This window comes from Ochotona curzoniae, unplaced genomic scaffold (genome assembly GCF_017591425.1).
Source record: "Ochotona curzoniae isolate NIBS_2020 unplaced genomic scaffold, NIBS_Ocur_1.0 scaffold_3208, whole genome shotgun sequence".
Classification (NCBI taxonomy): domain Eukaryota; kingdom Metazoa; phylum Chordata; class Mammalia; order Lagomorpha; family Ochotonidae; genus Ochotona; species Ochotona curzoniae.
In genome coordinates, this window is record NW_024467106.1 from 59,303,312 (window position 1) to 59,324,281 (window position 20,970).

The following is a 20,970-nucleotide window of genomic DNA, read 5'->3' on the forward strand; positions in this document are numbered from 1 at the left end:
GAAACATTTCTTGTAACTAATAGTGATGGTCGTCAAGGTTACAGAAGAGTGACTTCATTGTGATTTTTTTTTTTTTCATTCAATTTTCTCTGCAACCATGTGATGCTCCCATATGTCGCCTCCTTGGATCTATGTCACCACAGGTTCCTTACATCCTGCTGCAGGAGGCGCCTGCTGGCTCCCAACCTGTTTCTGCTTTACTGGGCTTAGTTTCACAGCGGCTCTGCAGCATGTTCCCTTTTGGTGTGGCTCTGGGACTGCTCTCCACTCTCTCTGAACCCCAGCCATGTTGGGTGTAATATAGAAATGATAGTGAATGTGAACAATGAATGTGAGGTATGTAGTTTATTACAGAATATGTTCAGGGTTTATCTCATGTACCCACCTACTTGGTCTCTGTCACTTTGCCTTTGCTCATGGTCAAATCAAGCAGATCAGTGTTATGGACTGTTCTATGCCTGGTTTCACTTCCTGAGCTCCTGGTGAACTCCCCTTCCCACCTGCTACTGGTGGAGCTCCGAATGCCAACTGCTGCTGGGGTATCTGGTCACTTTGCTGTCTCTGCTGCTTCCCTGTGTCCACGGGTCTTCCTCTGCCATCAGCCTGTCCTCTCTTATTTCTGGGATCATGGTCTCTCTACTTCACCCTGGCTACCGATTGTCCATTTGTTTAAACGTGTCCATGCCCTATTCTGCCACCTTGTTTCTCTGCCACTCAACATTTTAAAAAGATTTGCTCACTAATTTGAGAGGCGTAGAGACAAAGGAGAGACACAGGCATACACACCACCTTCTGGTTCACTTCCCAAATGTCCACAACAGCTGGACTAAAGCCAGGAGCCATAAGCTCAGTCCGGGTCTCCCATGTGAGTGTCAGAAAGTCGGCCACCTGAGCATCACCACTGTGTCCGTGAATCTGTTGAGATAGGAAGGTTGAGATCAGGAGCCCTGAGATGGGGTTTGAATCCAGACACTCCTGTTAGGTTAAGAGCCTATTGAGAGAAAGAGAGTCTTTTAATTTAGGCAAAGAGTTTTATTACGGGAGGAAGAGCCTGATGGATTGATCATTGGCAGGAGGCAGCTTGGGACCTCTCCCTGTGATGTCAAACAAATGGCCACCCAAAGTGTACAGCACTGGGCCTTTACACATCTTGGCTGTGGATGGGAGAAGGTAGCAGTTCCTAGGTTTGGGCATATGTGTGACATGTAGCTCAGGTACTCCTCATGACAGGCACTCCTCCTTCTGTGTAGAAACAAGGTCTGGGTGGTCCAGCATGCTAAACATTCCCGGGTCAGAGCGTCAGCTTGACTTGAGCAGGGTGCTGGAGTCACTTCTACTCTGCCCAATTTAACAACTCTGACGTAGGTTACAGGTGTCTCAGCTGGTGTCTTAACCACGAGCCCAAACATCTGCCCCTAAGAGCTCAGGAGTGGAGGTACAAATAACTTTCATATACGTTATTACGGTTTTATGTATTTTTTCAGTGTTTGTGTAGGCATCAAATACGTGCTGTTCTGAAATAACATGAGTGCTTGGCATTGTGGCACAGCCTGTTAAGCTACTTGCAATGCTGGATTGAGTCCTGGCTGCTCCACCTCCAATCCAGCACCCACTAATGCCCTGGGGAGTAGTGCAAGAAGCCCCACCCACGTGAGAGAGCCCAATCGTGGTTCGGGGGTCCCGGCTTCTGGCCTCTGGCCAGGTTCACTAACTGTTGGATTCATTTGGAGAGTGAACCAGTGAATGGAAGATTCTCTGTCTGCTTTTTCAAATGAATAAAATGAATCTTATAATGAAACCAAATAATAGATACACAAAGGAGTAGGAGCAGTTACTTGCACAATTGTATCCCTCTGGCAACACACTTAGGCATCAAGTCCTGTGTATATTTGCAAACAATACCGTCTGAAGAACTTCCAGGAAGCAAAATTAAGCAGACAGGACCTTACCCACTGGGAACAAGCAAATATCAACATGTAATCTCTAGAGCAAAAGGAACAGGGTCCTCCTTGTAGATTTATACTGCAAGTGCTCGCCCTGCTGGTCTTATTGCCACTCAGACACACCCATCTGAGTCAGAGGGAGGAGGGGGCTCTGGGACTTGCTCCACCCACTTCTCCAGGCTCATGAGGAGCAACCTGGGGCAATGAGAAACTTCACTCCAGAACCCCAAGTACCCGGGCTGTGGGCATAGACCACACTGACAGGGTTTCCCTCTGAGGCATCAATGTTCTAGGGATAAGACAAGAGAAGGGCTTCTGTCTGGATTTTCTGCTCACTCCCTCATGTTACATTCATGTCTTTGCCCACATCCTCCTGGGGTGGCGACATGGACAGCGAATAGGTGAGGATGGAGAGAGTGTGGCAATGTTAGAGACTAGCAATCTGAGAGGGAACCTGCCTGCTGTCCGTGTGTGGAGTTGGATTCCTGTTTCTCTTTCCTTTTAGTTGTCCTGTATCTATTGGCTGGTGAATTATTCTTTCTCTATTGTGTTGATTCTCCAGGCAGAGTCTTTATGATTTCGATTCTTCATCTATCTTTAGCTGGAAATTGAAAAATAGTACTTAAAAGTGAATGAGGTTTTTGGGTAAAGCCTGATTTTTTTTTTTTCTTGCAGAAATCCAAGGACATTTCAATAAAAACCAGGGAAAACAATGGGAAATAAATCATACGTAGCTAAAAGCTCCACTTCTCATATTTAAGCATGATGTCATTCATAGCCTTCTCAAGTCAGAGGTCCGGTGGGTTTTGTATATTCAAAGGCTGCGCAGTCATCACCATGAATTCAAGAGTGTTTTCCTCCCTCTGAAAGGAAGCCTGTCCCCTTAGGCAGTCACTGCCTGCATACTCTGCCCTCTTCTCTCCAGGAAACCACTAATCTTGGCCTCTTGCAGATTTGCCAATTCCAGATATTTCAGATCATTACACTGTGTATTAGGCTTCTTTAACTTTGAAGAATGCTTTTAGGATTCACCATATTGTGGACTCTTCTTCTTCTTTGTATTAATGCAGCATTTTTACTTACCCTCTTGTGAGTTCACAGACATTTGGGTTGTTACCACTGCTTAGCTCCTAGGAATAATGCTGTTGTGAAGATGTATGTATGCAAGGTCTTGTGCAAACATGTGTTTCAATATTCCTGTGTGTAGACCTCAGCATTGGATTGTTGAGCTAAGGTTTTTTAGACATTTCCCAGCTCTCTTTCAAAGTGGCTCCATCATTTTATACTCCCATGAAGTTAGAACGCAGGCATGAGAATTCTAACATTTTCACATCTCTGCCAACACTTGTTATGGTCTTTGTTATTGTAGCCATCCTAGAGGGAATGAAATTGTCTCTGATTGCAATTTAGATTTGTATTTCCTGGTGATTGATAACATCTTGCATCTTTCATGTGCGTAGTGGTAACTGTGCATCTTCTGTGGAGGAATGTGTGCTCAAATCCTTGGCAACTTTTAAAGATCTGTCTTTTAATTGTTTATGTGTTCATTGAATATTCTGGACACGTGTCTCTTTTTGGATACGTGATTAGCAAATATTTTTGCCCATTTTTGTGAGTTGCATTTTTATTTTACCAGGGAACTTCTTTGAAGGACAAGGTTTTTTCTAATGTTTTTTAAAGATTCAGTTATTTTATTGCCAAGGCAGATTGACAGAGAGAAAAAGAGACAGAGTGAAAGATCTTCCATCCTCTGGTTCGTTCCCTAAAAGGCCGTAAGGGCCAGATTTGAGCCAGTCTGAAGCCAGGAGCCAGGAGTGTCTTCCATGTCTTCTACATAGGTGTAGGGTTCCAGTGACTTGGGTCATCCTGGGCTGCTTTCCCAGTCCATAAGTAGAGAGCTGGGTTAAAAGTGGAGCAGCAGGGACACGAACTGGCACACATATGAGATTTGGCGCGTGCAGGTGGAGAATTAGCATTTTGAGCCACCGCACTGGCCCCAAGTGTTTCAAATTTTGTTGAAATCCAATGGGATTGCTTTTCCCCTTGGAGTGAGGTTGCCTAAATGAATGGTAAGGATTTATGTCTGTGTTCCTCCTAAAAAGTTCTATCGTTTTGACTGTTACTGTTAGGTCTTTAATTCATTTGGAGAGAGAGAGAGAATGAGTGTGTGTGTGTGTGTGTGTGTGTGTGTGTGTGATGGCACAGATTCTACCTCATTCTTCCACATATGGATATCCAGTTACTCTGAGACCATGTGGTAAAACACAGACTTTTCAATAACAGCAGACCACAGATACACGGGTCTATTTCAGAAATACCAGTTCTGTTCCATTGAGCTATATGTCTATTCTTACATCCTTTATACTCTATGGCACAGTCATAAATACTGTATCTTTGTAAGTATGAGTCCCCTAGTCCTGTTCTTTTTCAAGATTGTTTTGACTATTTTAAGTACCTCACAATTCTATTTGAATTTCAGACAGCTTGCAAAAAAGACAGTTGGAATTGTGACATGGATTAGGTTGTGTCTGTAGAACAAGTTGAGGATTAGTCTCATGTTAACTATTTTAAATCTTCCAGTCCATGAATACAACACATCCTGCCATTTATTTAGATCTTTCTTATTTCTTTTGATAAAATTTTATAATTTTCACTGCATGGATTTTTGTATTTTGGGGACAAATTTTCTCTTAAATATTTTATTCTTTTTGATACTTTAGTATATCCAAGTGTTTATTAATCTTATTTTTTCATTAGTAGTGTTTTTTAAAAAAAAGATTGATTTTTTAAAATTTTTATTGGAAAATCAGGTTTACAGAAAGAAGGAGAGACAGAAAGAAAGATCTTCTATCCACTGGTTCACTCCGCAAGTGGCTACAATGGCCAGAGCTGAGCTGATCTGAAGTCAGGAGCCAGGAGCTTCTTCTAGGTTTCCCACGCAGGTGCAGGGTCCCAAGGCCTTGGGTCATCCTTGACTGCTTTCCCAGGCCACAGGCAGGGAGCTGGCTGGGAAGTGGAGCAGCCAGGATACAAGCCAGCACCCACCTGGTGTCCTGGAGATGCCAGATGTGGATGAGGCATTATGCTATCACACCAGGCCCAAATCAATTAATTTTGTATGCAGATTTTTATTGTCCTTCAGTCATGGTCGACTAACTTATTAGCTGTAAAGTATTTTTGTAGCACTTTAGAATCTTAAAGTCTATATTGTCCATCATGTGCAAATAGAGCTAGTTTTTCCTTATTCCTTTTTAATCTGGGTTCCATTTGTTGTCTCGGGTAGAGCCACCAGAACCAATGTGAGTGAAAGAGGCAAGAGGAAGATCACAGATGCCTTTGTCTGGAATGCCTTTCTTCCAAATTGGTAGAGTATTGTCATCATACAGATGTGTTGGCTCTTATTAAATGATGATTGCTTTGCTCCTAGATGTAAGCCACACGTCATGGTGGGGATTTCAATCAGTATCTTCAACATTGGTTTGGATTTCAGTAACATATGAAGTCTTGCCCCTCTCTAATCCCATTGCTTTCTCCATGCACTGCGATGTTAACATTTATGGAAAATTACATTTTCGTGTACTATGTCCTCATCAATAGACATTTATAATTACTTAGAATGTTTGCTTTATTTAGCTGCTTTTTAAATGAGAGGAGATGAATGAGAGAGTTCTTGGCAAATTTACATTTATGCTTTGCAATTAACTTTATTGTTCCTTTGTATTTCTTCGTCTTTTTCATTCCAGTCTAAAGCACTCTGTATTTCTTGAAGGGAAGGTTTGTTCAGGCTAACTTTTCTGCATCTTTATCTGAGAGTATGTTCATTGAAGCTTTGCTGTTGAAGGATCGTTTTATGCCTTGGAGTTCTTGGTAGACAGTCTTTCAGCAGCGGGTTTCTGTCCTTCCACTGGCTTCTGCTCTCGCATTTCTGGCAAGAAATCGGCTGGTAACATTACTGATGATCATGTACATGTTGTGAGTGGCTTCTCTTGTTGCTTTCAACTCTATCTTTGGCTTCAAACAGAGTGAGTGTATTTCTTTAAATTTATCTTAAGTTTTTTTTTTTAAGCCAACTGTATATATAGATCAGTATTTTCCACTGGTTTGGGAAGTTTTCAGCCATTATTCTTTGAAATATGTTTTCTTGCTTTACTGATGTTTCCTCTCCTCGCAGGACCCTGTCAGGTGTAAGTCAGGAGGCCTAATGGTGTCTTGGAAACTTCTCAGATCCTGTATGCTTTTCTTGATTTTTTTTTTCTCTTTATGGTTCTTATGCTGGATAATCTCAACTTCATATGCTCTCATCCTGAATGAACCTGCTGTTCATTTCATGAAACAATTTTCGACTCTAGAATTTGCATAATGTTAAATTATCTTTGTATTCCTGTTGCCTTCCTTATTTGATGAGGTATTATTCTATGCTTAGTTTTTTTAAATGTACTGTTTCTTTTAGACCTTTAACATTTTTTAAAGTAATTAATCGAGAGTCTTTGTTTAGTTAGTCTGCAGTCTGAGTTCCTCAGGGAAAATTTCTATTGATTGTTATTTTTTCCTGGACATGAGTCATACTTTCTTGTTTCTGTGCATGACTCACAATATTTTGTTAAGACTGGGGATTTAAATAATATAATGTGCTACATTGAAAATAAAGTCTATCCCTTCCGCAGAGTTGGTTGTTATTGCTGTTTGTTTCGCTTATTTTGTGGCTTTTTCTGAAATTGTCCTCTAATGTCTGTATTCTCTCTAATATATAAAAGGACGTCAAATGGTTATGGAAGAGTGGAATTAAAAGTTAAATTTATATTGGTGTGATGTATTGGAATCCATGTGTTTTTTTTAAGAAACAGAAATTAATTATTTTTATTTAAAAAGCAGATTTTTTTTAAAGATTTTTTTTTTATTATTTTTTCATTGGAAAGGCAGATATACAGAGAGGAGAGACGGAGAGGAAGATCTTCCGTCCGATGATTCACTCCCCAAGTGAGCACAACGGGCCAATACTATGCCGATCCGAAGCCAGGAGCCTCTTCCGGGTCTCCCACGCGGGTGCAGGTTCCCAAAGCTTTGGGCCGTCCTCGACTGCTTTCCCAGGCCACAGGCAGGGACCGGTGCCCATATGGGATCCCGGGCGTGCAAGGCGAGGACCTTTAACCACTTGCGCCACCGCGCCGGGCCCAAAAGCAGATTTTTTTTTTTTAAGTTGAAAGGTAGATATACAGAGAGAAGAAGATGCAGAGAGAAAGATCTTCCATCCACTGATTCAGTCCCTAAGTGACCACAACAGCTGGAGCTGCATTGATCCAAAGCCAGAAGCCAGGAGCCTCTTCTAGGTCTCCCATGTGGGTGCAGGGTCCCAAGGCTTTGGGCCATCCTTGATTGCTTTTCCAGGCAACAAACAGGGAGCTGGCTGGGAAGTGGAGCATCCAAGACACAAACCGGTGCCCACATGGGATGCCAGAGATTACAAGGTAGGGATTTGGCCACTACGCTGTCATGCATGGCCCCAAAAGGTAGATTTTTTACAGCGAGAGAAGGAGATACAGAGAAAGATCTTTCATTCATAAGTTTACTCCTCAAGTGGCCACAATGGCAGGTGCTGAACCGGAGCCTGGAGCCAGGAGCTTCTTCCGGTTTCTCACATGGGTGCAGGGGCCCTAGCTTTTGGGCCATCCTCCATTGTTTTCCCAGACCACAAGCAGAGAGCTGGATTGGAAGTGGAGCAGCTAGGATGTGAACCAGTACCAACAAGGGATGCCGGCGCTTGCAGGCAGGGGATTAGCCTGATATACCATCATGCTGGCTTCTGATTTTTTTTTTTTCACGATATTCATTTTCCACGAAGTTTTGTAAGATCCCTCATATGCTCATTTTCCATGAACTTCTTTGTAAGACTCCTCACATGGTATTCTTGGCTCTATTTGGTTAGGTTATTATCAGAGAGGTGTTTCTGAAATTTCAAGGAATTCTCACGTCTGTCTTGAGTGGGCACATGACCTGGCTGAGAACACAGCTTTCCACACGCCTGAGCCTTCTCGATTCCAGGACCATGTCAGAGCTATGCAAGTCTTGGTGAACACTGAATTCCCTAGTTCTCCTCAAGCTTTGACCCAAATGTTAGACAACTGCCTGTGACTGTTTTTGACAGATGCCCCTGGGGAAAGAAAAACTTTGCCCTGAGCCAGCTCCAAATCAGGTCAAATAAACAAGCCTGGCAGCTGGGTCTTGCAAGCCAGCAAGGATCGGAGGGGTCCAATCATGACCCTTCTCTTGGAATATGGCTTTGAAGGTGCATCAGGGCCATTGCGCCCTGGCTGTGGCTGCTGGCGTGCCGGTTTGCACTGAGATTCGGGGCTGCTGGTTTTCCAGGCTACCAGAGGTGTGGAAACAAGTGATTAAAATGCTGCAAAGATAATGTTTTTGTGTGTGTTTTTTTCAGCTGTTCATGTTTTGTTTTCTTAAACAAGCACTATCTAGCTTACTTAAGCTTCTGGATCATGTCCAGAGTTTTGGCAAAGTTGGTTTTGAAAAAAGATTTCTTTGTGCCAGTTTTCTTGTTGCTTTTATTGAGAAGAGAATTATTGCAGGTCCTTCCTTTGCCATCTTCTCAGTTGCTACTAAATCTCCATTCTTTTTTTCTTTTTTTTTAGTTGATTTTTTGCTTTGGGTAAATTTCACGACTTACTGAAATGTGTACCCGGCTGTGTGACTCTGGTTATCTTTAGACATACATTATGTCTTCCTTAGTTAAAATGTACTTTTCAAAAAATAGCCTATTTCAAATCGGGTAGGAATTTTCCAGTAGGTAGAGATATTTGACAAAGCCATCCACCTGCTTTTTCAAACATACCTGAGAACTGGGTGGCTGGAGGGGACAGGAACTAAACTGTCATTCCTAGGGAACAGATACTAGTGTCAGATTTTAGTTTTGATCCCCAGCTCACTTTTTCGCTAAAGCCTTTGAAAATCCCCTTTTCACAGAATGCAGAGTCTGGACGAGCCTTGGACAGAGGAGGAAGCGGAGGGCTCCGACCACCCATACTACAACAGCGTCCCCAGCAAGATGCCTCCGCCAGGGGGCTTTCTAGATGCTCGGCTGAAAACCAGACCCCAGGCTGCTGACACAGCCCACGTAAGCCAGTTGTTTGCCCTTGGATGGCGGCTAACTGAATTGTACTTCCTCTTATTTAATTTTCATTTAATTTCAGACTGACATTCTGTTCAGTTTTTGACACAGTAACTCACCAGCTTTCTTTCATTGGATTTCACAAAGCACACAAAGAATGAAACCTAGTTTTTTCTTTTTTTTTTTAAGCGTTGCAAAGCATTGGTCATATGCCCTGGAGCTGTATTGTGACTTGGAGATATGACTTTTCAAAGGCCTAGTGGTTTACATTCTCTGAAAAGAGAACGAGTGCTGATTCTTCAATTGATAGGAGTTGGTTTCTGCTTTATTCATTCCCTTTATTTTCCCTCCAACTGAAACTTTCAGAAGGCAACTGCTTTTAGAGTCACAATATTTCTACTTGTATCTCATTATGGAGACATTTTTAACATAATCTACCTTATATAAATAATAATGGGACGAATAAAAAGGGCAACATAGCACTGAAATGAAGGATTTGACCCTTCAGAGAATTTCTACGTTTTCAGACACTGGGTTTGGCTGAGAGTATAGGATTATGTTTATGTGGGAGGCACACACAGTCCTTGCCTTACAGTGACTGAACTTAAAATTATTTCACTTCGTGGTGATGCAGAAGAGTCATGCATTCAGTAGTTGCCCTCCCTGGAATATTCAGTTTGGATCTTTCCCAGCTGGTGGTTCCATCCTCTAGTGACGCTGGGTGATGGCAGTGAGCAGCCTTGGGTCAGTCCAGTGGGCTTCAAGGGATCCCCAGGGATTTGCAGGGTACCGCTGAGCTAGGAGGTGTGGGAGGTCAAGAGGAAGCAGGCAGTGTAGACTACACAACTTTCAGCTTAGAACAGGTTTATTGAAATGAATCCCACTCTCAGTGGAGGAGTTTTGACACACAGGTGCTCCCCAGTTGAAGTTAAGCTGAGTGATGTGACTAATAGATATAGAAAACTTTGGTATACAGACACACGTTTTGGAGGAATCGTGGGGAGGAGGTCATGAAAACAGAAGAAACGGGTGTGTGTGGCTTTGGTGGGGGTGCTGCCTTTTTCTCACACCCACCCAGACTTGTTGCCTACAAATTATTGCTAACCATGAGGCAGGAAGGGAACGTTGGGGACAATAGAGAATGTAAATGTGCCCATCTCCAGGGTCCTGTCTTGTGTCCTGTGGCAGTCAAAAATGAGATCATTCTGTGTGTCTGTGTATAATTCTCTCACACGTATCTACAGTTTTCAGGAAAAGAGCAAACATACTACCAGGGAAGGCACTTGGGAGATGCATTTGGCGAAGACTGGCAGCAAACACCAGTCAGGCAAGGTGAGAAATTTTTTGGGAAAGAATTAAACAAAACAAAAAGCTTCTGAAAAAGTGATGTGTTTACCTGGTAAGGCCTCCACTTTCTCGGGAAGGGGGCTGGGCAGGGTGACACCCTGGAAATATATGTTGTGGATGGTGTATCCACTTGTTTTCTGTTGTTGAAATAAAATGCCTAACACTGGGGCCTTGGTAAAGTACAGAGTATTGCACGTGCTTGCCTGCAAGCTGTGTCACATCATGGCAGGTGATATCATGGTGGGAGCACAGGCGAGAAGGAGAGGTCCCATGATGAGACAGGAAGTCAGGGAGAGGGAAGGAGCCAGCCATGCTCTTTTGTAACCACAATCTCTTGTGAACTAACTAGGGTCACAAAGAACCACCTTAATTGCTTCTGAAGGCATATCCCCCAACTACCTAACTGGTTTCTTTGGGTGCTGTTTCTTCAAGGCCCCAACTCCCACCACCACTACATGGAGGACGAACTTTTTGGCATGGAAAGTTTTAGAGGACACGCCACATCCAAACCATAGTAGGAGCGCTGGAGAGTCCCAACTAGAGCACAGAATTAAAAACACTGTCACAGATATCCTTCGGCACAGATCTAAAGGGGACATCCTATAGTACCAGATCCAGTTCATACCGTGTCAGCACTTGCCCTTTCCAAACACCTGCTACTGTCAGCTGAAGGGTTGCCCTGATGGACAACTTTCTTGCTCGGGACTGCTGAGGAACTGACTTCCCAGGAGCATCACTGCTGGTTTCATCCTTCTCCAAGTTCTCACTGCCTCTCTTTCCTTGTCTCACTCCCTTCCCACCTCCCCACCACTCAAGGTGAGCACCGAGGCTCTTGGCCTTTCATGAGTCCTGCCAGTGCTTTTAGAGGGTGCTTATCACACTTGGCAACGGAAGCACACACTGAGCGTAATCTACATGTAACCACATCTAACTTAGATTTAACTATCTGTAATTTAGGTGCCTCAAAACAACTAAGATATACCAAGCTAGAACTGTAATAATTTAGATAGCTGTAAGAACCAGCTGCTTACTTCTCACATAAGCTCTCATTCTCTGGACAGTTATTTATATTCACTTATATGTATTTATGCATAGATCATATCTGTAATTTGTCAAGTATCCTATTATTATTTGCCATCTATATCTGTTACATATCCAACCTTTAATCTGTCATTTATCTATGCTTAAAATATTTCAAACTTTCAAAAAATCTTGTAGATTTTCTGTAGCTCCAAATCTTGCCATCTAGGTTTATAGATTGTAAGACAATGGATCCCACTGATATTTTTGTACATATGAATTTTATAAAGTGATTTACTCTAACTCTTTGAAAGGCAGTTCTTACACACACACACACACACACACACACACACACACACACACACACAGCTGGAGGAAGAGAGAGGATGAGAGAGAGAAGCAATCTTCCATCCACTGGTTCGCTTCCCAAATGGTCGCAACAGCCAGGGGTGGACTAGCCTGAAGCCACAAGCCAAAAGCTTTATGTAGGTCTCTAACGTGTGTGTCCAGCACAAGTGTCATCTTCTGGTGTGTTAGCAGGGAACTGAAGCAACCAGGTCTCAGAGTGGACTAGGATTGCCCTGCAGTGCTGGCCTTACACATATGAATTTGACATGGTTATGTGTGCCTGTCCCATCTTTGTACCTGCTACCATCTTTACTTGGAAAGTCCTGACAGGAAAATCATTCATCTTCCCCTTAAAAAAAAATTAAGTTTGTGACATTCTTTTCTGAAGACTGACTTGTTTGCCATCTAGATAAATGTTTAAGCTGCAGCTAGTGGTCCCTCAGAAAGGTTAGATAACCCAAGAACAGCCCCTTCAACATAGAAGTCAAGGTAGGACTAGGAGCTCAGAAGATCTTAACATTTCAAGATTTAGCGGGTGTTGCTCTGTAGCAAAGAAATCTTTGCTTGGCCTTTCATCCTCCACTGGGAAGCAAAAGGTTGGTGCCTAAAGGATGTTGGGAAAGCTTTTTGAAAACTCTGAACTGACTCCATGACAAACACATACAGCAGGATTCAACACATAGGACATTCCAGACGTTCTCCTTACAGACCCGTGAGTGCCACAGGTGTCCTTGTGAATGTTTGTCAGTGGATTGAAGAGACCGCACACATGGTGACCCAACAACCAGTATCTCTGGGTGACAGCGCAGGTGGGGATTCTGGGCCCTACCTCAGCCACACCATTTGGGAAGTCCCACCGAGGTCATGTCACTGCTTCAGAGAGGGGGAGTTCTCAAGCACACACTCATCCTGGGATCTGTTTGTAAGACCAGCTCAGCAGTGCCAGCTCCATTTTGTAAGGAAGGCATGTCCTGTGGGATGTTCACATTCACTTCCACTTAAAAGCAAACAGTTGAAATGAGATTCAACTTGGGGTTCTGCTCAGGTCTTTGATCTGGTAGCACTTTGTAAGGAAGAAGAAGCGGGGCATCTCTGCTCTGCTGGGGTAGTGAGACTTGAGTCTTTGGGAAGGCCCCCCATGATCAGTGTCTATCCTGATATCGGCTGGAAGATCACAGGTGGCCGTGAGGGACTGGAAAGCATCCTAGTCAGGACACAGGAGTGTGTTGTGACAAGCCCGGAAGAGGAGACTTGGTCCGTGGGATTCTGCAGGAAGAATTTTCTCTACGGAGTGCTGGCTGGTGTAACCGCAGTAGCCGCTAGCAACTTTGTCCTAACCTAGACGGACCTCCTTGTCTTGTTACAGGATCCTTGGACATCTATAGCACGCCAGAGGGGAAACCACAGGCGGCCCCTGTGGGAGATGCACCCACCTACGTCAACACACAGCGCATGCCCACGCAGGCCCCACCAGCAGCGTCCAGCAGCACGGAGAGCAGCCCGCGCAGGGACCTCTTCGACATGAGTGGGTTTCCCTTTGTCTCTCGTCTTATTTTCTTTAAGACTGCTTTTGATTGCACCTGGTGTGAGAACTTTGAGTGGCTACTGCGGTTTCTGCTAGCAGGGTTTTGATGAATGGTGTGGATGACCTGCCCTTTTCCCGGTGCGGGACTTGGGCCAGGAGGTAGGGGTACTGGGAGGCTTTGAGGTGCAACACCTTCTGCAGTCACCCTTCTGTCCCGCTGTTAGGATTGGACTTTCCTTGGGAGGATCTGCATGAATATTGGGACACATGACATGTAAGGAAATGTGTCCATATATATTCATTTAGATATTCATCCACTATTTAGAAGTGAGACATCATGTCTCTTTCTCCACAGAACTCTCAATCTGTTGAGCAAGACAAACATACAAGCGAGAAATCGCAATGTAGCTCTGAATTTGGAGAGTTCTTTCCCCTGTGCCATCTTCTCTTTCTCTCTGTGTCTCTATTTCAATCATTCTGCCCCTCTCCAAATATTAATGAAGCACCTACTATGTGCCAGAAACCTTCTTACTTACTGAAGTGTTACATATATATATAAATCCCTATTCCCATGGATTGAAATGAACAACCCTGCCTTCCCAGGGCCAGGAGAGTGGTGGTGGGAATCCATGGGGACTCAAGGTGCAGGAAATGTGCACCACGGGCTTTCTTTTTGCCATGTGGGTTAGTAAAATTAAATCATTCATGGACTTATCCATGAAAGTGAAAATTGCTGTTAAAGAATGTGCGAAGAATTTCCCAGATCCCTTAAACCCTAAGTTTCTTCTTCTTTTTAAAAAATTCCTTGTGAATTGTACAGGCTTAAGAGGGTGGGGGAAAGAGAGCGGCACTGAAGATCCCACTACATCTTGGACAACTATGTTTTCATTAGTTTTCACAGTGACCTTCAAGTATGTGTTATTAATTCTGTCAGCATCCATTTTACAGAGAAGGACATGGAAAATATAAAGAATAAGTAAGCTTATCATTTGGTTTTTTTTTTTTAGATTTATTTGTTTTATTTAAAAGGCGGTGTTACAAGATAAAGAGAGAAAGGGAGAAGGAGAGTGAAGTCTTTTGTGTACGGATTCACTCCCCAAATGGCTGTCACAGCTAGAACTGTGCCAGGCTGAAGGCAGGAGCTCTGTTCAGGTCTCCCACATGGCAGCAAGGGCCATCTGCTGCTGCTTTCCCAGGTGCATTAGCAGGAAGCTGAATCAGAAGCCATGCGGTCAGGACATGAACCAGCTCTCATAAGAAATGTCAGTAGCATAGGAAATGGTTTAAACTGCTGTGCCACAGTCCCAGCCCACTTACTTTAAAAGGCAGTCCCACTGGTTGAATGCTTGCTATGGTGAGATTCAGTGTCACAAGGATCAGAGCTTTTCTGCTGAGGCTGCATTGTGACACCAATGGTCATGGTGGCTTCCCAGACACTGGACTCCTGGTTTGACTTCCAGGTATCACCTGAGTCGGAAGAAGCGCAGCACCTAAGTACTCAGAAGCACTTTATAGATACCTTCATCCAATTCCTTCACTTGACAATTGTGGATACAGCCCAAGATATGTGAAGTCATTTTACCACGTTGCAGAGCAAAGTTCTGGCTCTCCCAGCCTCCCTCTGCATGTTAAAGTTCTCCCCTTCCCCCACAGTTCAGTCATTATGCTTGTGGTTAGGTCATTTTTACTGGTTAATTTAGTCAATTTACTAATGGCTTTTGGCTCCAGAACCTGAAGAGAGTCAGATTAGGCTGGAGTTTGACATGATACAAATAAGAATCAGAGCCAGTATCTTCACATCAATTAGCTTCTACACCTGTTCCCAGAACCAGAGAAGGGAAGAGAGCACACAGAAGGGTCCATAGAAAAGCCAGTGTCTATGGAAGAGCATGGAAATGGGAAGAGCCGGTACTTTATGGTGTTTATCTTGAACCACTAGAGCTAAGTGATAATGCTGGTGATAATTATGCCAATGATGGTGATGACATAAATGGTGATGATGGTGATGACATATAAAGGTGATGATGGTGGTTTAGGTGAGGATGATGTAGATGGTAGTAACAGTGATGATGGTGATGCTGCTGCTGCTGATGATGATGACAATAGATATGTAATGACAGTGAGGATGGTGATGATGATGGTTACAGTAATGGTGATGGAAATGGTGATGATGGCGGTTATGGTATCAACAATGTAGATAATGATGGTGATAATGGTTATGGTGATGATAGTGTAATGGAGAGGTTGATTGTTATATGATGGTGATGTAAACGGTGATGATGATGGTATTAACAGTAATGATGGTGATGATGACCATGATGATGATGATAATGATAGTGAGGATGGTGGTGATGATGGTGATGCTGATGAAAAAGATGATGGAGTAGATGATCACTGTGGTGCTGGTGATGACAGCACAGACAATTTCTTCAGTGACACACTGGTCCTTTAGTAACAAGTTATTTAACTTCATGGAATTATACATTTTTTAAAACTTTATTCCTGTTGTTAATTTTGTTTTATGGCTTTTCATTTAAACAAGTGTATAGTAGAAGCTATCATATCCAGATGTGAAGGTACAATGCAGTACACATGTCTACTTACAAATCAAAGATGAACTCCCCAGGAAACTGTTAAATATACTTTAACAATAGGATAGTGAACTGTCTGCCGTTGTCTGTACTCACAATGTCAGGAAACACTTAAATAGCAGAATGATGGACTTATGACTGTTTATGGAGGACTATTCTATCCTAATAATATAGGGGAAACTGATGGTAGGGGAGAGAATTTGGGGAGGAGGTAAGGGAAATCCCAGAGCCACAGAACTGTATCATAAAATTTTAAAAAGTGAATGTGAAGATGATAGGGATGGCGGTGAAAACTGGTGATAATAGCAGAAGAGTAGGTAGTTCAGAAGCAGCGTGTAAAATGAATTTTCTACCAATCCAGATAATCAGTAAAATAATAAGATGAAAAGAGGAAAAATATAAACATAATTATGGCCAGTAGATTTAACCTCTTTCCCTCACCCCTGTTAAGTCTTCAAAAACTTGACCAAGTATCAGAAAAATCTAGTTTTTGTTTAGTTTACTCACCTAGTCTGTATCCTTGTCTATTAACATCTATCAAGCTTATTTTACAGCACGTGTTGAGTATTCGTAGAGTATGAACTGTGTCCAGGAATAATGGAGGGCCCTGGAGCTGTGTCATGACCTGTGGGAGACCATTCATGGTGGTTACACTGTCCCAAGTGGGCCAGTGTGATCCTAAACAGTCTTCCGAACACCAAGCTCTTGCAGAGCACTGTGCGTCTTTCAGGGTGCCTTTAGTACATCAACCATTGAACTTTAGTTAGATATACCTTCCTGTCTGCTGCTTTTTCCGCCAGGAGAAGGGCAGTTTGCCAATCCCTGGATGCCTTGCACTGAGAAGTGGCCTCCCATGTGGGTGAAGCCAATCCTGATGTCAGGCCCACATGCAAAAGACTTTTCTGCAGGGATGTGACAATCAGGGGGAGGTAGAGCTTCCAGCCTAGAGAAAGTTGCATAAAATCACCCGTTACATGTCAATTTAAACTGTTTGTCTGATGTAGAGGTGTAGAAGCAGACCTTTGGTGGGTTGAAGTTTTGTATGAAATCAAAGCTTTGTGGCTCACCATTTCCTGCGATATTGACAGACTCTTCTTCAGAATTTGTTAGAGAGATTCGCTGATCTTCATGAGAAAGTATTTGGGATTCAGTTTACACGATCCCTTACGGTATGCAAAATGAGATCCTTCTGCAATCTAGACAAGGTAATGTCTGGATCTTTGGCACAGTGTGTGCCTCCTTGCTGTCTGTGGAAAGCAGACTCAACAGAAAGAATCATGCCCAAATCCGGGCTGTGTTTTTAAGTACATGTCATGCCAAGTTTTGTCATGTTACCAACCACTTATTTTTTTACTTTTTTTCTTTAAAGATACATTTATTTATTTGAAAGAGTGACACAGTGAGACAGATACAGAGAGACCTTCCATCTAATGGCTCATTTCCCAAAATGACTACAGTTGAATCTGGGCTGGGTTAGAGTCAGGAACCAGGAACTTCATATCTAATCTCCCCCAAGGTGGCTGAAACTCATTCACTTGAGCTGTTATTTGCTGTTTCCCAGGAACAGTGACAGAAAACTGGATCGAAGTAGAGTATCTAGGACTCAAACCAGTTCTCTGGGGGGTTGAGGTATCCTAAGCCCAACCCACTGCGCCACAATGCCCACCTTGCCCCTCTAGTATATTTTTTGTTAATGGTGGAGTTGCCTTTGCATTCCTGCCTCTCACATTTTTTAAGTTTTATTTTAAAGTAGGGCTCCCAATGAAACTTATAAATACACCTGCATGTTGTGATACTAGGTTGTCTGCCTTTGACTGTACCTGTCATGTCATGACACATTCAAATACCAGAAAGGTAAACTTACACAGGGAAAAATGGCAAGAGGGGAAAATGAGGGGTGAGGAAGGGAGGGGGTGAGATCAATCCCTATACTTACAAAACTGTATGGAAAACAAAAGAAGAAATTTTATTTGACTTTTTAATTAGTTTATAACAGATTCAATGTGATTTGTAGATAAAATGCTAAGAATACAATGCTGTTCCCTTCTTCCTTCCCCCCTCTCTTTCATTCTTTCTCTCTTTTTTTAGATAACATGTTTTATATTTTACGTTATAATGAAAAGGCTTAATACTTTACCGAATAAGAAGTTTAACATGTAATAAGCAAAAAGACCCTAGTTTAGTGGGAATTTAGACAGTGATTATAAACAATTGAATGGAAAAAGGAGTATTTCACTCATGTATAATAAGTCTTAAAGTAACCACAGGTCATTAAAACAGCAGTAATAGAACATTCCATTTTTTAAAGAAAACTGCTGTGCCACAAGAATAAATGCTGTAAACAATAACCAAATCTCAAAATGTCAGTCACCCATAAAGATTATATTTTTTGTACTCTGTGTGGTTAGTCACCACTAATCAGGGAAAATAAGATATGTGTCTTTTTAGGACTGGGTGATTTCACTTAGCGTGACTTCCAGTTCATTCATTTGGTTGCAAGAAACAGGATTTCACTCTTTCATGGCTGAATCTTATTCCATAGCATATGTATACCAGTTTTCCTTATCTAGTCATCCACTGATGGATATTTGAGTTGATTCCATTTATCACCTATTGTGAATTGAGTATGCATGCGATAAACATGGGTGTATAGATGATTTTTGAATACTGATTTCATTTCCCTTGGATAGATTCCCAGGAGTAGGACATCTGGGTCATATAGCACATTGATTTTCAGATCTCTATTGGTTTACACTCCCACCAACAGTAGATTAGGACACCTTCCCCCTACGTCCTCTACAGCATTTATTGTTTCCTGATTGCTTGAATTATAGCCATTCATACTGGGATGAAGTGGATCCTCAATGTGGGTTTTCACTTTGCATTTTCCTTTCTTGGCCTGTTGGGACCTGACCTGTGCTGGCAAATGTTATTGTTGGCAGGACCTTTCGAAGATGCTCTCAAGAACCAGTCCTTAGGGCCTGTGTTGAACAAGGCTGCCTCTGTGGAGTGCATCAGTCCCGTCTCACCCCAAGCTCCGGATGCCAAGATGCTGGAGACGTTGAAGGATGAGCCCTGGTACCAAGGAGAGATGAGCAGGAAGGAGGCGGAGGGGCTGCTGGAGAAAGATGGAGACTTCTTGGTCAGGAAAAGCACTACCAACTCTGGTTCCTTCGTGCTCACAGGCATGCACAACGGCCAGGCCAAGCACCTGCTGCTTGTGGACCCTGAAGGCACGGTGAGTGCATAGCAAGATGGCACAGGACTGTGGCAGCCTGGTCACTCTTCCAGTGGATGATTGAAGCCTTCAGACTGGAACCAGATGTCAGAAACCCACTGTTAGGGCCCAATGCTAGTTACAGAATCTGGGAAATGTCGTGGTCCAGTCTGAAAGCCTTGATATATACGTCTGACTGCCTGCCTATCCACCTACTACCTTCCTTTCTTTCTTCCTTCCTTTCTTTTTCTTCCTTTCTTTCTTTCTTCCTTTCTTTCTTCCTTTCTTTCTTTCTTTCTCTCTTTCTTTCTCTCTTTCTTTCTTTCTTTCTTCCTTCCTTCCTTCCTTCCTTCCTTTCTTTCTTTCTTTCTTTCTTTCTTTCTTTCTTTCTTTCTTTCTTTCTTTCTTTCTTTCTTTCTTTCTTTCTTTCTTTCTTTCTTTCTTCTTTCTTCTCTTCTCTCATTCTCTCTTCTTGATTCCCTCCCTCCTTATTTCCCTCCTTCCTTTCTTCCCCCTTCCTCCCTCTGCTTTTTCTTTCTCTCTCTCTCCTTCTTTTCTTTCTTTTTCTCTTTCTTGGATCTATTGCCTGTGTTTATGCCTCTCAGAAATCTGCAAGCATGATATTGTTTCACAGATTGCTTTATAGGTATTTCCTTTTTGCTTGATGTGTGTTTTAGGCATTCTGCATTGGATTGTAGCTTCGATGGGTTGCACATGCCCCTCATGTCACTCACTGAGCTCTTGAGAAGTAAGTTTAGGCTGTTGAACCCTCGTGAATGTTCTCCCCTATAGCTGGGCAGTCTTCTTAGGAGGGTACTTGGGTGGGCTTTCAGAGCACAGGAAAAGCATACATGTAACTTCATGGGGTTTGAATTTGCGTCCAGGATGGCTTGGTGTCTCAGGTACAGACATGGTATCTTCCTGCATTCTTGCCGCTTCATGGAATTATCTGTCTAGTAAGGAGCCCAGGGATAATGGCTTTGGCTGAATCTCCTTTGCAAATTAGTGGGTTTCTTCTGTAAAATTTTTGTCTTTCCCCCCTGTTTTCTTGTGATTTCCTATTGAGTTTTTCAGCAATGGGGTTTCCCTAGGTGTTCTCTTCTCTCCTGACACCTTGTGATGTACTTCACCAGACGGAAGTTTTGCTTGGGAACATCCTGGGATTCTGTCAGTTTTTCCCTTTGTGGTTTGTATTTCAGCATCTGTACAAATCACAAATATGCAAGGATTCAATATTGTCTTCTAGTAACTTTGTAGCTTTATTTTGCATAATTGGGTTTTTATTCCAACTGAAGGAACTTTGCATTATGATGTAAGAAAGGGACCTGACATAAAAAGAGACTATCTCGTGGGCTGCTTTTTTCTGCCATGGTCTGCTAAGCTGTTCATCTTTCCTAGGCTGCATCCATGTGCCTGCTGTACTGTGGAGAGTTCTCTCTGTTCGGATTCTTAGTTCTGTTTTCAGTTCACTCATTATTCCTTGTGCAAGTTTTTAATCATCAGGGCTTGGAGATTCCCCTAACATCTGGTGGTGTGATCACTTCCTCCCAGTTCTCTTGTCCAGCTTGTCCTTGCTGTTCTCAGACATTAATTCTTCATTTTGATTTTAGCATCGTTCAAGTCACCAAAAACACACATGCTGAAATTTTGATATGATTGACATTGAACACATAGAATCACTGGAAGGAGAACAGATGGTTCTAAATCTTGGACCATCCATCACATCCCTGAATGGGACGTTAGTCTTCATTGACTCAGTTCTTAAGAGGTCTCTTGTAAGAATTACAAGATTCTCTCCAGAAAGTTCATCTATTACTATGTTAGGCTATTTCCTGGTGCCTGGCTATCGTTCCTATTGT

General features: G+C 42.7%; 1 protein-coding gene across 1 annotated transcript in view; it reads left to right on the top strand.

Annotated features, from left to right (window-relative positions):
• SHC3 (SHC adaptor protein 3) overlaps positions 1-20,970 on the top strand; it is a 152,517-nt gene that overhangs the window by 110,029 nt on the left and 21,518 nt on the right. The window contains exons 8-11 of the mRNA XM_040963612.1: positions 8,919-9,069; positions 10,308-10,395; positions 13,145-13,303; positions 18,837-19,132. Of these exons, the coding sequence (XP_040819546.1) occupies positions 8,919-9,069; positions 10,308-10,395; positions 13,145-13,303; positions 18,837-19,132 (694 nt within the window). The remainder of the gene's footprint in view (positions 1-8,918; positions 9,070-10,307; positions 10,396-13,144; positions 13,304-18,836; positions 19,133-20,970) is intronic.